This window comes from Mchenga conophoros, linkage group LG18 (assembly GCF_057382185.1).
Source record: "Mchenga conophoros isolate Kocher_MC1m ecotype Shallow Benthic linkage group LG18, M_conophoros_male_GT1.1, whole genome shotgun sequence".
NCBI lineage: Eukaryota > Metazoa > Chordata > Actinopteri > Cichliformes > Cichlidae > Mchenga > Mchenga conophoros.
In genome coordinates, this window is record NC_140543.1 from 23,930,699 (window position 1) to 23,956,458 (window position 25,760).

The window sequence follows — 25,760 nt, forward strand, 5'->3', positions numbered from 1 at the left end:
CTTTAAGCTTCACTAAGCCGCAACTGATAACTTTGCAGGCCATTAGCGAGCAAGATTGCCTTTCAGAGTCTCTCATTTCTCCATCCTCCCTTTCACCACAATCAACAACATAATGATGAGACATGTGGAATAAAAAGGCATTTAGACTGTACTTTTCACTGCCCCGAGAGCAAAAAGAAGATGCGTGTTGTTTTCTTTACAAGGTTAACCCCAGAGAACGGTTTGGCTGTTGTTGGGTCTAAACAGTTTTCTGTGGCATTAATTTGTCGTTGAGCTTGAACGGCAAATGTGAGTTCGCCGTCCCATTTCATTTAATCTGCGACACGGCCGTGGGTGTGGACTTTTTTAAGCAGCCCTCACAGTATTCAGAAATTTTAGCAAATAAGAAGCTTTAAAAAGAGCGTGGGGTGATTTTATGTGGGAAATGAAAGGCATCAATCAAAAGAAAGCAGCATAATGTACTCCTTTTGAAATCCTTTGAGAAGGCAGCAAAGAAACATGTATTCTTGGACTGGAGGTAATCCACCAGACCTTTCTCGTTTTGACTCGTCATAATAGGAAACGCGCAGTTGTAACTAATAACATTAATTATGGCTCTGCTCTTTCAAGGTGTCGCAGTAATGGCAGCGAAGCAGCGGGAGCAAAACAAGAGTGAATGAAACGCATGCGGCTACTGGTGTGATTAGTGTGTGTGCCTTTCAAGAGAAAGTTGAGTAGGACAACAGAGTCAAACAAGATCCAGTTTTTTGAAATATTCAAACATTTTCTAATGTTGATACGCATGCATTGACCTAGAGCGCGCTAATGAGTCAGTTTGCCCAAATAAAATGCAAGAGAATAACAAAGAAAACAAGAATGGGACATGAGACAGGAATGAAACATATTTGCTTAAAAGCATCAGTCCAAGGGCAAATGTGTAATTTAATGCAGAGTATGTCTTTGAAATCTGGAGATCTCTCCTGAGGATTTTTAAGCAAATGTTTTCTGAATGATCTTCCAAAATGTCACAACTCATGTATCCAAGGTCTGCTAGCTATAGTATCTGGCATTGTACTCTTCAGTGTCTACTCTTCTCTGTTTTATTTCGTTTTGATTGATTGTGCAAATCTATGTAAAATAGATGCACGTTTGGATGTCATTTTGCAGGAAAACATGTCTTGGCGATGAAAAACCTTTACACAGGTAGAAAGAAAGGGAGATGATAGACAGGCAAATTAGGCCTTCTCTGCTCCCACTTACACCTACCTGTGTTCCAAAATGCACAATCCTCACCATCTCTGCTCTGAGTGTATGGGTTTAAGAAATGTACTATAAGAACAACAAGAGTCCACCTATGTATGGAAAATAAACTTAGATTGCTTTTTGTATGTGAAGGAACACTGTGTCACTGTAGACACAGATTGTGATATATCTACTAAATGTCACAAAACTATAAAAACATAGCAAAAGAAGAAGTGGCAGGCCTAAAAAACTGTCTAAAAGAGATGACCAGTATCTGGAAGTCATATCCCTGAGAAATAGGGGGACGGGCAATCCAATAAAAGACCTGACACAGTACCTGTGAGATATATCTGGCCCTTCAGCTCATCTGTCTGCTGCTCACTGAAGCCTCATCAGAAATGGTCTCAGTGGAAGAGTGGCTGTCAAGAAGCTGTACTTAAGGAAAGGAAATGGTGAAAAGGCTGAAGTATGCCGGATTACACAAGAACTGGACAGAAAATCAGTGGAAACCGGTCTTATGGAGTGAATGAATCCAAATTTGTCATTTTTGGCTCAAAAATGTGAGTCTGAGTGCCTACAGCTATCTGTAAAACATGGTGGAAGCTCTGTTGTGGTTTGTGGCCAATTCAGCCAATGGTGCTGAGAAAAGTATCATCAAATTTTGATCCATCTTGAAGCTGTCTGATTATTAACAACTTCTTTCACACCGTCAATGCGGTAAAAGTATACCTTAACAGACATAGCAACAGGTCTTACAGAGCGATTAAGCCAAAGCGAAATTTTTCCAATAAATTGTCAGAAGAGAGCTACAACAATAAGTCTGTGAAGCACGATGGAGGCTCTGTCATGGTTTGGGGCTTCATTTCAGCCAGCAGTGTTGGAGATCTTATCAAAATTGATAAAAACACAGCAAATTACGGCCAGATTTTGATCCACCGTTTGGAAAGCATCTGATTGGCAAAAGTTGAATTTTTCACTATGACGATGCCCAATGATCCCATACTCTGCCAGTACAGTAAAAGCATAGTTAGAAAAACATACAATGGATTATTATCAGTCATACATTGGCCTCCCTAGAGCTCAAATCTAGAGATGGCACGATACCACTTTTTTATGTCCGATACCGATATCATAAATTTGGATATCTGCCGATACTGATATGAATCCGATATAGTGTGTTTTAATCAACAAAACTGTTTTTTTAAATATCTTGCTGCATTTTGTATAAGTTCATACTCAAGTTTAAAACAACAACTACACTAAAGCTATTCTGTTATACCTGTATGCAAAAAAAAAATATTTCATAGTTCAGCAATACTGATCAATCTAATAAACTTAAACCTACACCATCCTCCCTATTCTGGTATTTTAAAGAGTACTTAGCATAAATATTAAGCAACCTAACTAATAGGGTTCCAACTCCCAGCAACAACAAAAATAAATAAATAAAAAATAGAGAACCACCCCTCACGCTCCACCTCATGATGCTTAATCGACGTAATCAACCTTAATTTGATGCAGTGTGAAAAAAAATGCACAGAAATCAATTCTTTTTCAAGAAATATTAAATAGATTCAACATCTTTCTTCAACAAAATTGCAGACTGCACAGATGGTACCTTCCCAAAGGAAAAAGTACTATAGCTTACTAGGGTATATTAGACTTAACAGTTACTATATGCAGTAATGGACTTCTATACATTTTACATCAGATTAAAACTTTGGGTGTAAGATTCAGATAAATATTAAATAATTAAAAGCTCGACATTTTAAATGAGAATAAGAAAGAAAAGTATGTCTTTGTGCCCCCTTTTCCCTGTTCATGCCCTATCGGCCCCCCTGGCTAAACTTTGCTAGATCCGCCCCTGCACAGTTACCAGCCGTCAGCTACGTAGAAAAAGATCCTGGAGTAGAAAGTAATATTAAATAAATTCTAACAACAGCTGATCAAGCTTAAACGTGCTGCTGTTGTTCAGCCGCTGGTTTCCTCTTTCTGGTGCAAAGTGGGCCAAAAGCAAACAAGAGACACGGACTCGCGACAGAAAAGCCGATCAGCTGATCATTAAGCAGTTTCATGATTGAAGTAGCAGCCGGAGAGCGAGAGGCAGTCGCTCGTTAAGCTTAACGCAGGAATGCTTTACAAACATTCAGAGATGGACTTACACACTTGCTTTACTTCTCTCGGGATAATTTTGTCGGAGATGAAATGGCGGGTTGCTAGCGAAGCTCCACATGCTATCCAGACCACCGACAGGTCCGGCATGCCACAGCCGCTCTATCACGTGATGCATACTGCTCCGACGTGCTAACGTTCTGAGGTGAGTTACGGCGTGTTGCAAGTTTTGTGAGGTGCTTTCGTGATATTTAATGGATCGGATTACATTTTTTTATTTTTCTCCGATATCCGATCCAGTAATTTAGGTCAGTATCGGACCGATACCGATACGTAATATCGGATCGGTCCATCTCTACTCAAATCTCAACATTATTGAAGCAGAGTGCAATCAGCCAACATCCAAAGCTCTGTTTTTTCTCTGATATACTGTATCCACATGTTTGTTTGCAAATCGCTCCACATGTTGTCCATTTTCCATTTGCAGAATGTAAAGAAATGAGAGGTGGATCAAGATTTTTGCATGTAGTTTTTGTATTTTTTCATGTGAAACATTAGTGTAGAATTGTGATAACTGGGGAATAATTTTAAGTGTTTTTTCATCTATGTCATCTATAAAAAATTGAACACTAATGATTCAGCCTGTTTGTTTTTGGACTAAAGTCTGAGGTAGCACAGCACACAGACATATAAGACATCCAGATCAATCAAAGGTTTATTGATTTGGTTGTCGTTAGGTTAATTGAAACAAAATCTATAAGTTTAAGCATGTCTGCTTTCATTTAACTTATTCAACTAACCTTCTACCTTCAAAGATAAAGTCAGAACATCGTGTCATACAGACCTCCTCTTACACATACCAACAATACATTTTCTGTTACAATATGTGATGCAGGAACTGCTGCTGAGCATTCTCTCTCAGCTCCACATGTATACACCCTTGTATGATTCACACTGACTGAGCTGAGGGAGTAGATGGCCTGCAGCCCTGTGCAGGCCATCTAGTTCTGAATATCATCTGCAGTGTCTGTCTACAATTCCCCCGAGGAGAACCTCCTAGCTCTGCTAAATGAGTGAGCAACTTTAAATAACAAAACTGCTGAGTCAGTATTCTGCAATGCTAAAAAGTTATATTCAGTTGGAAACGAAAAGGGGGGGAAGCACTGAATAAGAAGCACCAGTAGAGGACCACTTCATACATACACTGTTTTTGTCTGGGTTAATAAACAAGTTAAGTCATTTTCCCAGATAAAATAAAATCAATATGTTTCAGTAAAAATAATAATGATCAAATTCTAGAAATGGAAATTCAATTATTCAATTCAATTAAAGACTGTGTAAATATTTCATTGCTACTGTGACATACTTGTTTGTGACACTCGGTTTATTATGAACTACAAATAGAGCGACATCCACCATTTTTGCATTACTCTAAGAGGAGCTGTCACCTTTTACGAGAATTTTCAAACACGTAAGCCATAACTGGCCTGAAAGACTCAGGCAGGAAGTAATTTACCTTAAGGGGGGGGGTTAGACCTGTATGGAAATTACACCTGTCATAAGAAGTGGTAAAATTGTACCACGGGGCAGAGCTGACAGGAAAATCTGCTACGCTCTCCATATGAAAAAAGTGCACTCTTAAGAAGATGTCAGGGCTTGACAGACCTCCACAGCCTGTACTGCTGTGATACCTTTTACACAGAGGACTGTGCCAAGGTGTTGGCTTCCACTTACTGGTTTTATTTAGCTTATATGAATGGTTAGTTTGTATTTCCCACCGGCTGTGGCAGTTGCAGAACATTTTAGGTCAAACTCACACTACCATCTGTCAAAGTCATAAATCCAATGTGACAAGCTGTCAAAATCAGCTGTTCTGTTGCGTCCTGCGATGTTTCCTTGAATACTGCAGACTATATTCTGTAGGTCATGATGTCTGCTTTTCTTGCTTATCTAGAGTGTACAGCACTTAATGTATGTGTACATTTCACATCCCTAACCTAAAAATTTGTACCTAAACCTATTTAAACACCTATTTAAAGAGCAATGTTACTTTCAAAGTAATCAAAGTACTTTTTTTCATGCTGGCGCTGATGTAATTTTTTTTTCATGTTTTTCTTTTAATCTAAAAGTTTGAGAGAAATAGCTCTCCATGGTTTCTGTATATTTCCTTAGAAAAGCACACACATTTTCAGTATTTTAGCCCCTTTTTCACTTAGCTTTCTTCTCCATATTGTTACGTCTGTACTTTCCTCTTCTTTTCTCTTCTTTCTCCTCTCATACATCATATATCTTCTCTCTTCCCCACTAGGTGGTGAGGTAGCAACCCCAAGGTTCACTCAGTATTTCCGTGGTAGCCTGTCGGGTCTGACGATCCGACCGGGTCGCATCGAAACCCAGAAGGTTATCTCCTGTTTGCAGGCTTGCAAAGAAGGTCTTGATATTAACTCCCTTGAAAGCCTCGCCAAGGACATAAAGGTGCGTGGAAAAAATGGATTCATTCAACTTATTTCTCCGCAGTAACAGCCAACTGCATTTGCATTGGTCTAAAAGGAAGAAGGAAAGCACCATAACTTATTTATGTGCCGCTTTTAAGTTAAAGCGCTTTCATTTCCATCTCTGGAATATAATGGAGTTGAATTTAAGACGTCCACATCTACATGCTTTTTCATAAAACCTCCACTCATCATCTTATTGATTTACTTTTGAATCTGAATGAGAACAAGTCGTTTGTTGGTTTTTCCCAGTTTCATTTTAATCCGGCCCAGTCTGTGCTGGTGGTGGAAGGAGAAGATGTGGACAGCATCAACACGGCCATGACCAAGGTCTCCTACATCAATTCTCGCCAGTTCCCCACACCAGGCCTCCGACGGCTGCATATCACCACTACAGTACAGTGAGTGCACATTTACTCTGACAGTGCGTTTTTATCTCAGCTATTTAAGAGACGAAACACACGCCATGGCTTTTAAACATCCAGCTTTCGTGCACCTGTTCATAACTGAGGAGCTCAGCTTTGGAGCAGCTCTGCTGGAAGTACTGTGAGTTAACATCTTGCTCAGGGGTGCATTGACTTTGAGAGACTGGTACTCGCTGTGCAAGCACGCACACATCTTGTGGAAATCTCGTGGGACCAGATTTATTCATGGAGGAGGAATACTCAGGATGTTTTGTGCACAAACATTTACTGGAGACATAAAACAGCCTGTCATAACATAAAGCATTAAATCTTGTCCTGAGATGTCTTCATGTATAGTGATTTGGTCATTAGCTTAGCTTCCTGCAGTGGAAATCACACCTCTGTAGTTTTCAGTACACAGGCTATATAATTATTAGCTAGATAACATACGTCACCCCACATTAGCCTAATGAGCTTATCCCAGCTGCAATGGGGAAAAGGAAAATATTCATGCAAGCACTGAAGGAACAAGCAAACTCATCACTAAAAGGCATGAGCTGACCAGCATGTTCGAACCTAAAACCTTTCTACCCAAAAGCAAACCACAGCATCAACACGCCGCCCGCCCCCCTGCAACTGTTAAAATTAGATAGCCGTCCTTACATTCAGTGTGTAATGGAGCGATTTAGGGACCTGTTTGATGTGCAGAACAGCTGCACATTTAATGCTTCTGCGTTTTGTTTTCTTTTTTAATTTCTGCCTGTTTCTTTAGACATTAAGATTTAAACTCTTTCTGACATTTTAATGTTTGTGAAAATCCCCAGAAATCTAACGTAAAATGTTTAAAGAAGGTGGTCAGCATAAGATGGGTAGTGGTCACAGGCAATGCAAACAGCTACAAACAGAAACAGTGGTGAGCAAAGCAGCTGCCAGAGCCGAGCTCTCAGTGAGATGGCGTAGGGTGGATCATTAGTGTAAAAACTATTAAACCAATAAGCAGGCCAGCTGTCCCTGGTGATTGCAAAGACCATATTGCTAGAGTCTATTTTGTTATGTTTTCCCTCTTCTCTCTCCCTCTCTCTTCTTGTGCTTCTATCTCTGCCTTTGATTTGATTTGACTTGATTAAATTGACTTTGTTCACTAGTAGCAGCAGCACTTCAGGATGATGATGCCAGTCACTCAACCTGCCGCTCTTTCAAGTACTTGTCCAGAAATCTCCTGCATGTTATTATTTCCCAGTACTGCAAACAGACAAACGTGTTCATGAATTTGGATTCATATTCGGTTGGCTTTTGGTGAGCTGATATTTTCTATATTTTCACCACTAGACCGAAACCTTACATTATATATTAAATGTAGTTGATGGAATAGACAAGTAGTAGGCTGATTATTTATTTTCCCGTGCATAGACCAAGACAGATGATGTGTACCTGTATGATATATATATAGTGTGCATGCACCGCCAACTGTTAACTGTTAACAAACTAAAAAAGATACAACTGAGGGTTTTGTTAAACAAATTCACAGAGAATTCACTTTCTCTTTCCCTTTGAGACGAAACATTCAAATAATCTTTTTCTATCTTGTGCGATAATGAATAGTGAATTATGTCTTTTTTTAAGATTTCAGTGGTAATTGTAAGTGGCACCCATGTTTGAATTACTACTTTGAGACTAACTCATTCCTGCGTTTCTTATCGGATCATTATTACATCCCAGAACTGATATGGATTTCCTCTACGGGGCTCATGTCTGACCCGATCTGCCTCAAAGCACTAAGCTGTAGCACATTGAATGCAACATGCTTGATTGCATATATAGATATTGCTTACTGTCCCAGAGAGAGAGACTTGTGTCTAGCTTGAGTGCTTGGTACATGTTCACGTGTCTTACGTCTTGTCTCCACAGCCATGCAGCACCTGTTCGTTTGTTGAGCAGCAAACGCAGGCGGGTCAAATCAGCTTCGTGCTGGTCGATAAAGTGAGGCGAGCTCCAGGAGCAACAATAGAGGCTGTCTGACTCTGACAACACTTCACTGCGCTCCTCGAGATAACGGCAGATAGATCCGCCTTTGCACTCAGCAGATATGTTGAATCCGCAGTCCGTGAATAGGGAAAAAAACAACAATATGTAGTCACATAACACATACAGTGTTCAGAAAATTCTTTAAGACGTTGTGTTGTTTTAAAGCCGCGGGTGTTTGCTCCATGTCACAAGCCCTGTCTGGCAGCATAAGTAGCTTATCAACATTTTCTTGGGCCATATCCATCTTTAAAATATTGCCTGTACAACAGGTACAAAAACACCTGATATGTGTAGTTAAATTAAAAATGATGTTGGACAGGGGTGTAAAGTTCTGAGATTTCTGGCACCCTTTTGTTAGCATCCACGAGTTGGACTGTGTCCATCTTGGAGGCTGCTTCTTGAAGGGTGGCAACCTTGTCACGCTGACAGTGTACACACAAACAGACTGAAATAGTACTCAGCGGTTGTACCCACTGCTGTGGGAACTACCACACTGCTGTGTAGTAGTTCCCACAGCAGTGTTGTTTCCAGGACACACACACGGACAAATTTCAAAGTGATGCACTAGAGGCCATGTGGTCAAGGCAGGTAACAAGCCAAGATTGATCTGAGACCTCAAAAGCTAACATCCCCTTTTGTGGATTTCATTTCTTTATACGTACGTGGGATGTTTTTATGTGCAGGTGAGAGTTCATTGTTGCTCGCTTTCATAATCACACCGATTCAACTTAAGTCCAGTTGAAACTGGGTTTTTCTATAGTGATATAATCTACTTACAACACAATAAAACCGACATAAAAATGAAATTCACATCCTTTCATAGAATTTTTGTCCAGAATAGAAAAGATTTTCTCGTGATAAAGCGATGGAAATGATTTTTAACAGGAAAAACTGAAAGAAAATCTTTTGAATTAATATGCACTGTACATGTTTTCATAAAGCAGCTGGCCTGTTTGATGAGTGGGTAAAACAAACTCAATGGAGAATTTGGTATTCTTGCCAGTTTTTCTTTTTTGTTGCCAGCCTGTTCTGGCAATCCAACAAACCTCAGAAGTGGTAATCAATTATGATGCCTTAGTAGAAATTGATTGCACAAACAAACCACCTCAGCGGCCACTTAAAGCCCCTGAAAACGTATTTTCTAAACCAGTTTTTCGCTAAGAGGGATTGAATATGCATAAATTTCTAAGTTTGAATTGTTAGTTTTTTTCTTCATACTGGTGTGAAATGGGCAGGCACTATTAGCACTGCAGAAATCTTCTTACAGCCCCAAAATTATTATTATTGAAATTAAAATAATCTTAAAAAGCTCTAAATACATTAGCACTTAAAAAGAGGTTTTATTGCATGCAATCCTACGCAAAAGTCTAGAGCCAACCCTTTATTTCTTTATATTTCGCTAGGAAGATGGGCATGACAATGAAAAGTGCAGTGATCCAAACATACATGGGAATAAAGCATGTAGTAGTTCTTAAGCTCTTCTTTGGATGTTGGTTGCATTCGGTTTAGATGATTCTTCCTGTTTCCTCCCTTATGAATGGCTTCTTCCACTGAGACCATTTCTAGCTTTTTTTGGTGTGTGTGCCACTTCTTTTGTTTCCACTTGACACACTGCACCCCACGCCAAGATATGTCAAGCACTTGGCTAACAGCTCTTTGGAAATCACTTCATTGGTACAAAAAATACGATTTTATTTCAGACTGTGTTGACATTTTTTGTAGAGTCGACTAAACAAATGGCAACAAAATATGTGTTTGTGTCAGGCTGCTAGTAACAAAGTGCCCAAAGATGCAATTTAAATTGTTTCTTTACTAAGTTGTCTATTACAACACTGGGTCATCCCTTGAGTTTGGTACCTTTGTATAAGGACTGAAAATGAGTGAAAAAGCAGCCAACGTCCAAAGAAAAACTTTGAAAGACCTTCGGAAAGCCTTAAAGTTTGAAGTAAAATATAAAGAAATGAGGGGTGCCTTGAAACTTCTTCACAGTAACATCAGAAGTGAAATGTTGTAGGGGTAAATTTGAAGGAAGAGTACATGAAGAGTATTTTCAAGGATGATGAGATTGAAGCTGGAAATTGAAGGAGTGATATTGAACGCTATCAGTGTGTGTGTGCCCTCAGAAATGTATTTCAGATACATTTTTTCTTATCTAGCCCTAAAAGTTTAGGCCTTTAAAACATATTTTCTCAACATCATGAACACAAAAACAATATTTTCAACCAAACCTAGCACTGTTTATGGTTTAAGATTTTTATTTTTGCTATTTTACTGTTAGCCTGCTGTGCTTATAGGTTTGCAGTGTGTGAGGTTCAGTTGGAATAAAGAAATGTCCCTGTCGCTCCCTGAGCCTTTAATTCAGAGCTGCGGTACTTAAATTATACAAAAGCAAATACGCCGCAGTGAAATCAAGAGACGTAAGCAGTGAGGCAGCAACACAGGTGCTGTCCTACCCTGTAACCTTTTCTTCTCCTCTTCTGTGTGTGTGTGTGTGTGTGTGTGTGTGTGTGTGTGTGTGTGTGTGTGTGTGTGTGTGTGTGTGTGTGTGTGTGTGTGTGTGTGTGTGTCAGGTGTTTCGGAGAGGACACATGTCTCTCCATCCCAGACATCAAGGCAGTAGTTATGGTGCTGCCGCCCAGTGAACCGAGAATCACCATTGCTGGATCTAATCGACTCGTCAGGCCTGCCAGCGACCTCCGGGGCCCGCTGGGTGTGGCACCTTTCAAAGAGCTTCACATCACAAGCACAGTAATGAAGGGAGATGGCTTCGGTGGACGTGAGTGGGCTGTTATAGATGCTCTCAGCTTATATGTGCATCTTAATGATGCTTTAGTTAATTTACAATCATCTTTTGCTTTTCTTTCTGTTGAGGTGTTTTATATTCGACCATATATGTGTTGGATATTTGACATCTTATCATTTCAAACACTTTCACACTTGTGCGATTTTGTGTGCGTGCATGCAGCCCGCAGGCCAGGAGTGATGGAGGTAATGCACAATCTGGACTACTGTGATGTTCTGGTAATTGGAGAAGAACTGAATCCAGACAGAGAAAGTCTAGAGATTCAACACAGTGCTCTGCTGGGAAAACACCTTGATGCCACCAACTCCACCTCTGGAATATCAATTTATGGTAGGCTGTGTGACCTTCTGCAGTCTCATCTTAGGGAAAAATCTGGAAAATGGCGTGCCCTTTAATCAGCAGTCAGACGATCATACATTAAGAAAGATGTAAAGGTCCCTGAGACATGTCCCTGTCGTTTAATTACAGGCTTATTTATGTCGCCAATATGCAGTTCTGCTTCATGACATGTGTTGGATATTAGTAAGGCATAAATCTTTTTCTGTGTTACAAGGTGTGGACTCCATGGCTCACTATGAGCAGGCACTGAGGCAAGTGCGCTACAGGAACTGGCGACCAGCCAATCTGAGTGAGAGGAGGTTCAGACTCACCTGTTCGGAGCTCAACGGTCGCTACACCAGCAACGAGTTCAATTTGGAGGTGAGTTTGATATATATACATTCTTAGCTACCAAGTGTCTCTGTCTTATTTTTATGGTTTATTTGTTTTATCTTTCAATGTTACCCTGTTTCGTCTTCTATTTGTTCTGCATAGGTCAGTGTTCTTCACCACTCGGCACCCGTGGAGCACGCCAATCACATGGCTGTCCAGCCCCAGTACATGAGACCCGTCCATCACCCACTCATGATGCACTCGCTCAACTCTCACATGTCAGGTAAGACACAAATAGAGTCCAGTTCATTTATAAAGCGCTGGTCCTTAACAACGGTCGCCTGTGGGTGACTGTTTCTCAGGAGGTAGAGCAGGTCGTGTACTAATTGAAAGGTTGGTGGTTTGATTAAAGTAGTGAACACTCATTTGCTGCTGATGTGTTCACTGGAGTGAGAATGTGTGCCGATGTGAGATAGATAGAAAGCACTTAGATATAGAAAAATACTTGTGTGAATGAGACATGCTGTCTTTTATCCTGTCCTGGAAGAAAGGATAAAAGCTGAGCAGTAGTTGGTCACTGTGGAAAGGAAGAACTCGCTTTAAACAAGAGATGTTTTCCAACCAGGGAATAAGGTTCCCCCGTGAGGTACTTCTGCGTGAGCTGGGGGGGAGGACATGGACACAATAGCTAAACTAATCTGAAAACAACTGATTGAAAGCTTTGATCAGGAAGGTAGCTTAATGTAAAAACTAACAGTTGGAATATAGCTAAAAGTATAAAAACCAAGTGTTTGATAAATGTACGCAAGCTAGCTAACTGTGTTGTTTAACAAAGAAGATACATAAGATAGATAACATAACAGTAAATAAACAGTTGAATAGCAAAATTGTACATTCAGTCACTACTGTGGCCCCACTGCAATTTCTAATTTATGATTCTAATGAGCATTTAGTTTACTTGTACTCTGTTACTCCGATGTAAAGCATTTTCATTCGTTTTTTACAGGATCGTTAGAGAACTTAAGGGAAACGATGAGTATCATAGGAAACCACTGTTATTATTATTATTGTGTGTGTGTGTGTGTGTGTGTGTGTGTGTGTGTGTGTGTGTGTGTGTGTGTGTGTGTGTGTGTGTGTGTGTGTGTGTGTGTGTGTGTGTATATGCATAATTACTTTAATCACTGTTTTTTACAGGATCGGCACCTCCTGCAGCCACAGTTGTTATCGTGGTTTGTATCGCAGCACTGGTAGTGATCGTGGTTATTGGAGTCTACAGGATCCACGCCACACATCAGGAAGGGTCGAGAGAGGACGAAGATGAGGTCAAAGATGCTGAGGAAGAGTGGGACAACTCTGCGCTCACCATCACTGTCAACCCCATGGAGGTAACTCTGAAAGATGTGGTTTAGCATTTAATGCCATTATCAGGGTATTTTCTTTAGAAGAAGGACAGAGTGGAAGACTGAAGATAATGTCCACAGTACTTGTTAACAGTATGAACGTACCTGCAGTTGTGTCGTTTATACGCTGATTTTTGTTTGTTGTTCTCTAGAACATAGGAGGACCTCAGGCTCTGGGTGATGAGGTAAGGCAAGAAGAACATGAGGAGGAGGAAGAAGAGGAGGAGGAAGAGCTGGTGGGAGGAGTGACAAGTGTTGAGTCGGAGAACAGCGATGAAGAGGAAGATGATGATGAAGGGAGAGAAGCTGCTAAAGAGAGAAAGCAGAAGGGGAAACTCGGATGGGACAGTTCCTCCATAACATACTGATCACGAACATGTAAACATTGACACATATGTGCACAAACACACGCTCATGCACATTCTCATCGGACACACACATAAAAATACACAGCACACACGTATCAACCAGACATTCCTTCATGCTCTGTAAAGGTATATACACACACACACACACACACACACTCTGATGAAATAATTTACAATCTGTTGCTGGAAAATACTCTTCGAATCTTCCCATGTTGTCATTTTTAATGTAACATCTCCCCCTGCTGGACGCAGTCAAACATGGCGTATGACTGAATGGAAATCGTTGTCTGTGTGTGCATCATTATTCACGTCACAACCAGTAAAGCAGAGAAAAATATGTCAAACAAGCACAGTCGAGTCATTTATTATGTGGGCACATTATAAATTCAGTCCCAAACTCTGAGCCACGAGCCAGATCTTAAATGATGTGACACTGATACGAAACACAAGCTTAAAATTGACTTTTATCCCAGTGTTCAGTATGTGTATCGTATCCTCCGTTACTTTTAAATCTTTTATCCATCAAACTGATTGTTTTTATCAATTTAACAGCAAGGTCTATCCATCTACGCATCAGCTAGTTCATGTATCTGTAACATCTTTACGTAGAATTCCCATGGCCCTGATAGTAGGTATGACATAGCTGTGCTCTCTCTGTGTTTCCTCTCTTCTCAACCACAACACGTTTATGTCCTTAAAGTCTGTGGTTCTGTGGCCTGGACACTAAAGAGAAACATTCCACATTTGTCCTGATTTACTGCATGTACAGAACAAAGTAGAAATATCAATTTTTAAACGGAATCTTTCATCTTTGAGTTCCTTGGATTATCTTGAAGCTAAAACAGTCACTTTTCCATTAGCTTAGAAGCTGATTGTTTGCATCTGTGTGTGTGTGTGCCAGATCTATCCGTGCTGTGGCCCAAATGTTTACTGTTTAGGAGTAGCTAACTTTGGTTTTTACTCAGCACATGCAGTGATACAGAAATGTTGCAGTTTGCCACTATGACCCCATGTTTCCTTTGGTTTTATCCATAGTAAAGGGAGTCCTCTATGCAATTATGGACCTACCATAAAGGATCGGTGCACAGAAACAGGGGTACTCCAGATATAAGAGACAGATATAGAATTGATGCAGAACAGGCTATAATATCCTGACTTTAGTGCCTAGTATTGATCATTTTCCAGAAACAATATACATTGCACTTCCCATCTATCAGTCAGTAGCATCTCATCTTAGACCTGCCGGTTTCACAAACACCTAACTTGTCACGAGTTTATCTAGTTAGACTTGTCTCAGAGTCAGGCCGCTGTGATGTCTAATGTTGCGTACAGCGTCCTTGAGCAAATAAAATAGCTTTTGATGCCAACAATTTATAATGAGTTATATACTGTAGGATCTCGCCTTTAGCAAAACCAACAAAGTAGGATTTTCTTTCCTATTTTGTTCAGTTGCAACAGGCGCGTCTGTGAAACTGGCTGCAGAAGTCCACATCTGCAGCTTGTAACACAGGCTTTCATGTCAAAGCAAAGGACACCCACAGATATCAGCGTGCTGTTTTTATCCCTCATGTAAAGGAAAGTAAATTCATTGTGCAAAGTTGTCGGAGCGCCCGTTTGAAGTCGTGCGTAGATGTTGACAGAAACGGTGGTAAATTTAGGAGAAAAGAAGCAGCGCTTATACAGTATATCCACATTCCTGCACAACTTCACCACAGCTACAAGAAGAAGTGGATACTTCACTTACAGTCATTCCTCTTTGTACCGGCGTCATTACTGATTAACACTCACTCTGACAAAATTAAATTCCAGTTTGTTTAAAAGCTAAAAGAAACCGTGACATTCCCATCTTTGCTCACAGGAAAGCACCGGTCACACGTTCGTGTGTGGACAGTATCTATGACGACCTCTCTCACTGAGCTCTCTGATACTATGTGTCCTGCTCACCTGTCCCTCCTTCTGTTGGCCTGTGGTTGTGATGTCATCATTGTGAAATAACTGCCTTGTTTCCTTTTTCCCTCCCTCTTTGTCATAATATGCTTCTGAAGATTAAAGATTAAAAAAAGGTTCTTTTACATATAATAACAAACCCTGTAAAAATGTTCAAGACACTTATTTTATATATCAGTTTCTTTTTCTTTTTGTAAACTCTGTGGTTGGGATTTCTCTCTCTTTAGTGGTCATCCCACTGCTTCCTGTATATTGACCAATAAAGACTTGTTTTAGACTCTACAAAGCTCTCCTTCCTGTCTCTACGCTATACACCTGACCTGATGTGCACTGTGTGTGCACTGTGTGTGCATGCGTGTGCGCGTGTGTGTGTGTCGAGCAGCTTATAAATTGAATAATTAATGAGCTATCATTGTAGGTGTTGGCCAGCTGCATGAATGCATCATGCTGGAGCTGGCTGCCTGTGTGTTTCATTTGTTTTCATTACAGGCTTACACAGACAGAGGCAGGTGGGGTTCACATGGAATCACTGTGTTTATTCAAATTGCCTCTGAGCCAAAAGGAAGGAAGATGCTCTGTGTAATAGATTTTCAATCTGCAAAATGGTTCGTGCACGAGGTGAGCAGTTTGAAAACCCAGAAACAAGAGTTTTTAAAAGGTCCCAAAATAAATTGGGGGGAACTTTGAATTTTCAATCACTTACCTGCATCTTCTGTTTTTTGGAGGGGGGACAATCCTGAAATGATCCTTGTCTTCATCCCTTAAAATAATCACTGGACTGTTTTTCATATAATTGCCCAGAACATATTGTATGTGCATAGCAGGTTATTATTAGCAAGGATTATTTCTGCATATTCAGTCGTTTTAGGACCCCACGTGCCAAAACAGCTGGGTCATACTGTGCCACAAGGTGCAGCACTCAGCTGACGCTACAACAATTTGTCAGCCTCTCTCTGTTTCTGTCAGTGGGTGCAGGTGTAATTGCAAATACTAACCTTTATTTCCTTCATCATCATGGTCTTTTTATTGTCTAACCTTTGAGCTATTTGCCCGTTTTTGTTTAAATTTGGAGTTTCAGGTTTCACAGTTTCTATTTTCATATGCGTAGTAAAGGCACAGGCACAGTTAACAGCACACTATGATGGGACCGACTGTTTCTTCTTCACTGAACTCTTCACTCTGTGTGTTTGTATTTAATCATTACATCTAACGGGGGTCATTTGTCATTTGTTAGTTGAGGTTTTCTCTCATATTGTTGTAAGGTCTTTATCTTACACTATAAAGCACCTTGAGGTGACTGTTGTTGCGATTTGCTGCTATATAAATGAAATTGAATGTATGTTCTTATAACTTTTTGGAGATTTAATCAAATATGTCATATATATCAATATCAACATGTTACAAAAGTGGTGGCACCATTATTGGGAAAACGCTTTTTCCTTTGGTCACTAGAGGGCGCTACAGCAACAAAAACAAAAGCGCCTTGCCCTAAACAGCTCGGCTTCACAGCTGCTTGTTTGATCAATTTCTTAGATTAAAATGTTTATTTGTTTTTTGTTTTGTTCTTACTTTTTCATAAAAAAAGATAAATATTAATCTAAACTCGTGTAATATTCATTTTTATTGAATTAGAAAAAGCTAAATGTTGTGGTAAAGATTCTCACTGATTGGGATAGTGTGCATTCAGTGATGCAATATTGTGCAACTGGGACATATTGAAAACACAACAGTTGTGAATCACTGTGCGTGTCCAGAGCGAGGGAGACTGCTGCTGCTGCCCTGGGGTGTGCAACATGTTCAGAGACACAGCTCTGAACATGATGTAATGATTGTGCCACAGGACAACAGCTGTTTGGAGAACAAGAGCAGGTTTATGCTGTATATAAAAATATAGATGTAGCTGCTCAGTGTAAGGTAACACTGATCCGATCATCTTGGTTACCTTTTATAGTCGCTTTGTCTTATCCAGGAGTTGGGAATCAGTCATACAGCTCATGTAACATCTACTTATATCTGACTTCAGCTGGCTAAATCCGCAAAGAGCACTAAATGTCAGCGCAGCAGCAGGTCAGCTGATCACAGACTGTACACAAAGAAAAGAAATCGACTGAAGCGCCCAATGCGACATTTTTACTTGTTTTTTTCTTTATTCTCGCCCCCTGCCAAATCTCACATTAATACAAATACATACTAAATACATGCAAACCGATCTTACAAGGTTCAGCTCACAACTGTGAAGCATTACTGCCCCCTGCTGGTGGAAGGCCTAACTCACCTTCCAATGACTGCACGTTGAGAGATCAGTTCTGCGAAAACTCGACAAAAAACAGAAAACTGTTACATGCACGGTTGTTGGCTGATGAAGAGGAACACATACCAATATGAATTTATGCGCTGTTAAACAGGTTGTAAGTTTAATCTTATCTTGCAATATTTTAAAATGAAACAAACAGCCACTTGTCAGCTTTCCTGCAGAAAGCCAAACTGTACATGTAACTAAACTTCACACTTGGTTTTTGCTGTAACGATGTTTCTTGGCAGTAAATCTTATATTGTTGGAAAGCCAGTTTATTTCCCCTTAAATGATGCCACATTTGTAAGACAAATGCATTTGTGAGTTGAGCAGCAGAGTTGAGTGTGTGGGCTGTGTCCATGAAAAACTTGCCAAATCTTCTCTGCCAATGCCAAACAGCTTATTCTGCTGCTGACTCTTCTTCGGTGTCGTTTAATGGATTGGGTGATTGAAGTCTGAAGAAACAAGAAACATATTGGCAATTTTAAAAATGGATTCATTTAGCAAAAAGGGGCCTGAGTAGCATATGGACAAACATACACCACCACAGCAGCCTGCCACAGTCTACTCATGCTGGTGACCAACTTGGTCACACACTGCTGTGGGATGACATCCCATTCTTCAAGAGTTTGGCACAAACAGCACGCCCAGACTGATCACACAAGTTTTCAACAGGGTTGAGGTCAGGACTGCAGGCAGTAGGTAGTCTGGGATAAACATGGAGGTCAAAGTTTGGTTGTCCATGGCAACGAGATATGGGATTGCCTCTGGTTGCAGACATCTCTCTGCATTGAGATTACTTCCCATGATTAAAAGCCTTTTTTTCCAGCGAGGGAGATGCTGCCCCACACCGTCACACTTCCTCCACCTAAGGTGTTAACCTATTAGTGCATAATCAGGATAGCTTTCTCTGCGTCTTCTCCACCTTTTAACCTTTTCATCCAACTATTGTAGGCAGAATCTGGACTCCTTACTGAATATAACATTGGCTGTGTGAAGTTTGTTCCAGAGCTGCTTCGTAGAGAGCCGTCGGTCATATTGTCCCACAAACCTTAACTGCAAATCAGTGGCAGACTGCCCATTCGGTCTTCTTAGGACGGCCACTCTGCAGCCCGTCTCTGACATCGTCCATTATATGGAACTCATTCTTCAATCTGGAGATGGTACTTGGGCTCACTCCAAATAACACTGCTCGAAGTTGGCCTATTTTACAGGCTCTATCCAGATCAGTCAAACGTGGCATGCTTAGAGGAGACAACAACTGACTGCTGTAGCAGGGTCCATGCTCACAGACGCTGACTAAAAGGTGCTAATCAGACGCCTGATAGTCAGCCCCGGGTGGGAACCAGAAGCTCAAAACAAGGTTCAGCAGCAAAATAGGCTGTTTGGCAGAGAAGATTTGGCAAGTTTTTCATGGGTGCAACCTGCATACTCAACTCTGCTGCTCAACAAATGTGGGACCATTTAAGTGAAATAAACAGGCTTTGGAACAGAATATGATTTATTGCAAAGAAGCATTGCTACAACAAAGAAATAATCGCACAAACACAAATTTCCTTACTTTTTGTGTTAGGCTCACACATGCCAACACACGTGTTGGCATGTGTGAGCCTAAACTAAAGCATATTTAACTTTTGTCATTGGCGCTTTGATGTCTCATAAGCATCCTAAAATGACTCTTAATTTGAAGTTTGCAAGAAGTGTTCAGAAGCCTCAGCGTGTGGTCAGTCAGTGGTGATCCCACAGAGCTTTTCATTGACCGGCACTCATTAAAGTGGATCTATTAAACACTAAGATCTTGTGCATATAAAGAGTTGCAGCTTTGTTCTGGCTTGGTGTTCACAGTATTGCTGACTGTTCACTTCTGTACACACTGGATCCCTGAGGATGAAGAAATGCAATTGACTAATTAGTAGCTTAATGTGCCTTCTTAACTGAAGAGCACCGCATGTTCAATAACACTGTAATGGACCTCAGAGGTGCCAGAATGCAATTAATAGCTATTGACTTTGTTCAGCTCTTTTACTGCAAATATGTGTTGTTGTTTTTTATAGTCTGTAGATCTCTTGATTGGCTTTTTCACTGTAAATTAATTTAATGTTGTTGTTCCCCGGCAACCTGGCCAGAGTGGAATTGAATAACCGATGGATGGATGTATGGATGTTCCCCATATTTATCCAAAGACAAGGATATGCTAACACTCATGATCAAGATATGCAACTTTAACACTGAGGGATGAAACCAAGTGGACAAAAACTGTCACGCTCTGACACACATCAAACACACCCTCTGGAATGGGTTAGGATATTTAAACACAGGATTAACACAGTTTCATCCTGTTGGACTGTTCCAGCATTGGCTGGAAAAACTACGGACATATAGTATGTGTGTGTTTCTGTGCTTTGCCTACTAATTTTCCGACACACTTACAGACTTGCACGCACACAGTCCCTCGTATGTGTGTCACACACCATAGCAACACCATCAACCCTGTTATCAGGCAAAGGGTCCTGTTTCTCATCCCTGTTCTTTTCCTTCGCGTTTCAACCTGTCCTCTTGTTTTGTTTTTTACTTCACTAATGGACCGCTGCGTGTGTGCTGATCTGCTGGGGTAGATGAGAGGCTGCAGTGCAAATGCACGTAATTATTATTCTTCTGGCTAAGAAGTAACATTCTCCTTGCTTAAAGGCAAAGTGGGAGTTCCCTCTTCTCTTTGTCTCTCTGTGTTGATTTTTTTCAGGGCTGGTATGAGCACACTGAAAAACACTGTAGCGCCACAGCCAAAACAGCCCATGCAGTCCCAGATGGTCACAGTCATAACAGTTTTATGTGATGAGTGCTCTGGCTCGCTCAGCTACATTGGCAACACATAATGTTTGTTTCCCTCAGCACATTTGTTCAGCGAGTCCCTTTTTTTATCTAAAAACTGATGACAGGAAAGCAAAATATTGAAGGATGTCGCTGCTGTTTATTCAGATAGCTCTCCACTTTAAACATTTTCTCTCCTGGTCTTTATCGCCACTCCGAGGCCAAACTATCTAACTCGGGGAGGAAAAAAGGAAAGGCGCGTTGTGTTGCGGACCCTTTTCACACCTCTGCTTCCTGCCCAAGTCCCAGAATAGAAAATAACAGCAGCTTTGTTGCCAATTCTCTGCTTTAGCGAGCATGAGGGTCAAATGTTTTGAACAGACTGGATACAGCAGGCACTGTATTCCTCTAAGGTCAGATATTTTATTTTAGTATAAGCTAAAAGGATTTTACTACCGAAGACATGATACTCATGCTTGCCTCTGCTGTGCTCTCCAGATTTTTGTCACACCATACATTTCACTAAGCTGCTTTACTTTTTGCTCGGACACTTGGCGAGAGCACAGACGTGGAACTGGAGATATTTATATGAGGTCATTTTCCAAGCTACACAAGTTTGAAATTGTTGTGTGAATTGATCTCGAATGACTTTTGTGTTATTTGAGAGATGCAAGATATTCTTTGGGGGCAGATTGAAGTGAAAAATCTAAAAGTAGAAGGAAGGCTTGTTGTCTATAATCCATCATGGAGAAGTGCCTGTTGTTGTAATAACATTTCACATATTTTCTACTTCCATGAAGGAGGTGAGTCTCCCCAGGCCAGTCTAAGTAAGGTTGTGGGATTTACTTTAGTTATTAAAATTATTGATAACTGCAAGGATGCAGTGAATAACAATGTTAACCATCCACCAATTTAAATGTATATATTTTTAAATTAAAGCATTGTTGTCTCTGAATGTAAGATACACACAGAGATGTCTTTTTGAATTTACTGTCTCATATTAAAAACAAGATTACCAGATCTGCTGTGGAGTTTGAGCAAGATGTATGCTCATGTGACTCATTAGGCAGATAAAACTGCTGATGGTCTGCCTTCTGTTAGACATAAACACACACTCACAGACTCTTTAAGGATACACAATGTCCTGTTAAACTAAGTGTTGGATCCATCTATGGCAGGATGATGACGCAGGAGCATCATTACATGGTCTGTCTGCTATTGATCTCCAAAACAGTCCCCTGTGTGCTGAGATATGGTGAGCCTGGACCTAATGATGTTTCAGTGGGAGTCTGATTTCAGATTGTGCAGCGGAAATATGACGCCTAAAACCACAGTGAGCCTCGGTAATGTTTGTGTTTGCGCTCCGGACGTTTTAGGGCATCGGTATCTCTCTCTGGCTGAGCGTGAGCTGTATTTACAGCTGCAGGAGCTGATGAGTACAGCATTAGCCGTTTACATCCTCAAGTGGAAACTGCACACTTGACAAGAACTTACAGCTAAATACTTAACAGCCCAATTTTGCCTACCAAAGCCTTGCTTGGGAGATAAAATGCTCCCGGAGATGCAATTAAAGATGCTGAAACTGTCGACCCAATGGACTCGCACCTTATTTATTCATCTTTTTTCTTGTAAGATGTGTTTAGGCTGACTTTAGCACTGTAAACGCTCCTGCAGTCTGCTGTTTTCGGGCCCAGTTTACGAGATGAAGTAAAGAAGAGAAACACAGAGATTTAGTTTGAAATTCACTTGGCTTTTATTCACATTTCATGTCTGTTGACATCTCAACTGCACTGTCTGTCCATACATTCGACTACGTACGTGAACAGGTCCTTTCCTCCCCCATCCTAACCTACAGAAACAGGAGGTAAGACCACCGCCATCACAAATAATAATAATATTAATAATAATAAAATAATATTAATAATAATAAAAGCAGCATCGAACAAACAATTTTTAATTTCTCTCCCTTCATCGTCAGCATCTTTGCATTTAATTTACCTGAATGTAACCATCAATGATCAGTTTAATGAAACAAACAGAACTAGCCTGTTATAAATAAACATCGTCTTCCTACCGTCATCAGTCAGACCCCCACACTCACAATAACAATAATAATATTAATAATAATATTAATGAAGGATATAAACCCAAGAGTAAAAAAAAAAAAAAAATCAAACCAAAAAAAAGTGACTTAAGTCATTAATTGGAAAGAAAACGTGATTGGTCTTCAGTGAGCACGTGTGTGGTTGTGCATTGGTCATCTGCATCCTATTATGAGCCAGCAGCACATCGCCCGCGCCGCTACAGCCTCGAGTCGCGGACCGAGTCGGCTTAGATCCGCCCCTGTCAGTTTGTCGTTCGTGGTCATTAAGACAGTTGTGCGGCGAGCGCGACGGATACCGTCCGCCCGCGGTGAGCTACAGCGGGGTGCTACAAACAGCGGCAGGTGGCGTCTTCGTGCCAACAGCGTGTCCGGCCCGCGACCTGCAGCTCGCAGATACATTCGTGCACTCTGCAGCTTCCTGTGATATACTTTGGTTGTGAGATGACATCGTAATACATAATCTAGTGTCTGGTGAGGAATGGTTCGCAGTGCCGTAAAAAACAAAACAAAGAATCAAAAAGAAAGTAAAAAAAATTCCAATACTTTACACAACAAGCATGATTGGCCCCTTTCAGACACGCAGAGCAGTTCCACTAAACTAAAAGTCTGATGACAGGCTGCTGATTATTGTTGGTGATCGTCAGCTACATCTGCTACAACTGAAAGCCTCATTGCTCCAGAAGTTTTGGGAGCTCCATATTCAAACAATCTGTAGTTTGTAGGGCAGTGAAGTACAGTTAATGAGCTCAATCTAACTTATTAAAGTTGTTTATACATTAAATACCCTTAATTTCTCAGCTTTTGTTCAGCTATGATAGTACCAGATTCTGTATGTGAAATATGCAAAATCAAGGGACAAGATTTTGCTTAGTGGGAGCACTCCGGTTTCAGTTAGTAGTGCACATGTTGTTGGAGTTCTACTGATCAATCACATTAGAGCAAGCTTTGGTTGCAGAGACTTTGCACACAGCAAAGGATGAATCACTTTACTTTTTTATAGCTTTTTGAAAATTCTGCACCATAAACAAAAGTCGGCAGAAATCTCAGCCTAAACATCCGTTTGGTTAAATCAGTCGACTAATTCAATGATTTCCACACATACAGGATCAGAAACATCCTGTATGTAAAACGGTTTCCATATAGCTCTACTGGAATCTCATAAAACAACAGTAGATTAAAATCTGTCATATGTTAAAACATCTTAAAACTGAGTGAGAACTAGTGACTCCCCCCCGGCCTTAAGCTAATTTTTATTATCAGTGCAAGAGAGCACTTTTTCTTCATAACGTGACGAACATTATGTGCGTGTATAGTTGTTACGAATATCTTTCTAAGTCTTCATTTAAAAGGGCCAGAAATGCTACATGTCTGAAAAGGGCTTATCTTTTAACTAATGTCTCTCTGAAGCCAGGACATATCTTTTGGCATACTAACTTTCAAACTGTGCATAGAGCCCATTAGCCACACTTTGATGTGCTCTGTATGCAGTGTGAGCTTTTGGTCGCGGCCCGATGTCAATCTGATAAAAACATTAGTGCTAAAATCCTTTTGGACATCTGGACTCTGCAGCCTGCGCCAGTGGAGATCACGAACACTCTCTATGGGATCCAACAGCAATGATAATGGTCGCTGACTGCACGTCAGAAAGGCCTCCGTGGATGGGTTTAGTGTGCTTTCTCTGTGCTGTTTTTATTCCCGTCACTAGGTGGCGGTGGTCGTCTTACCACAGTCTTTTCGACTGCTTAACCACGCTGTGCCATCTGAGGATGGGCTTTTATTCTGGATGAGTGAGACACTGATGGGACGCCATCATTAAGAATTTATTTCAAGTTCTGCGCGAATGAAAAAAAGCAGCTCAAAATCCAAAAGAAGCTGGTGCTGTCCTATTCTTTGTTTGACCCCCGTCAGTTCAGACACCATCTTTATATCCATCCTTTTAGAAATCTGCAAGAGCTGTGGCGCTCCCACTGTGGACATGCTTGCATCGATCATCCATCTTCGGACTTCCTTGTATTCCCAGCTGGCTCTACCGATGTCAGTCACTGGTACTGGAGGTAATTTTTTAAGGACTGGGGCAGAGGAAGGCGCTCGATCTCTTGAAGCCGGTCCCGACCTAACGCCACTCTGGCCGCACGCCGACACAGGTCCATCAGAGGAAGAGGCTCAGCTGAGGAGAGGGGAAAACGGAGAGGTTTTGTTTAAAGTTAGAGGAAAGTCAACATATTTGACACAAATAACTGAAAACACGACCTGCACTTAAAAAAATGCCCTTATGACCATCTGCTTGATGTCCACGTTAATATACCTCAGCCATTTTTTCATGCGTAACACCTCTTTATGTTTGTTAAACATGAATAGATTAGAAAAAGGAGAAATGGGTCATAGAGGGTGACGATGCACACCTTTAAATATTTACACTTTCCACACGCTGGCGCCATCAATGACACCTTAAACGCGCCCACTACTTTAAACCCACTGAAACAGAAACACATGCTTCTCGACTTGCTCTCCCGCTGATTAAGAGCACATTTGAAGCAGGCTGCTGGGTTATAAATACACTCATATCTTGCACAAAGTTCAAACTAGTCCACATCGGTGTGACACTGTTACATCTCGTCTACAGTCAAGGTCCCTGGTCAACCTTTTCTCTGACCTTCAGCTTTAGTTAAGGAGGTAACGGATACTGGAGGCGGCGGTCTAAGCAGTTCGACACAAACACAGCAAAGGACGAGAGGAGACTGAACTGTGCTGCTGTTGTCTGTTGTCTAAGACACATGAATTATATTTTACATGTGTAATGAACTTGATCACTTTTCCACCTAAAAATATTGGAACTACATAATGATGAGAAATTTCTTAAAAAAAATTAAAAAACAAACAGATTCTCTAGTTCTACGTTCTCTAAATTCTGTTTTTACTTTATTTTATTACTTTTGTAAGCATAGAGTAAACACAATATCTCTAGGCTCTGTGATTTCATCTGATTTAAAGAAATCCACAGTACTGTACGAGTCTTTAGCCACCTCATAATTCTTTATATGTCGCAGGGAAAAACAGGAAACAAGTGCAGTGACTCATTGAAGCACGTGCAAACATACATGGAAATACAGCACATGAGACAAGTTGTACAAT

At 40.7% G+C, this 25,760-nt stretch overlaps 2 protein-coding genes across 11 annotated transcripts in view; one reads left to right on the top strand and one right to left on the bottom strand.

Moving 5' to 3' along the window:
* The window catches only part of clstn2a (calsyntenin 2a), a 152,011-nt gene extending 138,457 nt beyond the window's left edge, over positions 1-13,554 (top strand). The window contains exons 11-18 of the mRNA XM_085253705.1: positions 5,642-5,808; positions 6,078-6,226; positions 10,825-11,030; positions 11,220-11,387; positions 11,611-11,756; positions 11,871-11,991; positions 12,903-13,093; positions 13,261-13,554. Coding sequence (XP_085109831.1) covers positions 5,642-5,808; positions 6,078-6,226; positions 10,825-11,030; positions 11,220-11,387; positions 11,611-11,756; positions 11,871-11,991; positions 12,903-13,093; positions 13,261-13,476 — 1,364 coding nt within the window. The 3' untranslated portion in view covers positions 13,477-13,554. The remainder of the gene's footprint in view (positions 1-5,641; positions 5,809-6,077; positions 6,227-10,824; positions 11,031-11,219; positions 11,388-11,610; positions 11,757-11,870; positions 11,992-12,902; positions 13,094-13,260) is intronic.
* Positions 13,555-24,432: 10,878 nt separating this feature from the next.
* Positions 24,433-25,760, bottom strand: part of LOC146553815 (SPRY domain-containing SOCS box protein 4-like) — an 87,419-nt gene continuing 86,091 nt past the window's right edge. For all 10 annotated transcript variants that reach the window (XM_085255138.1, XM_085255132.1, XM_085255137.1 and 7 more), the window contains one exon: positions 24,433-24,795. In XM_085255138.1, the coding sequence (XP_085111264.1) occupies positions 24,668-24,795 (128 nt within the window). In that variant the 3' untranslated portion in view covers positions 24,433-24,667. The remainder of the gene's footprint in view (positions 24,796-25,760) is intronic.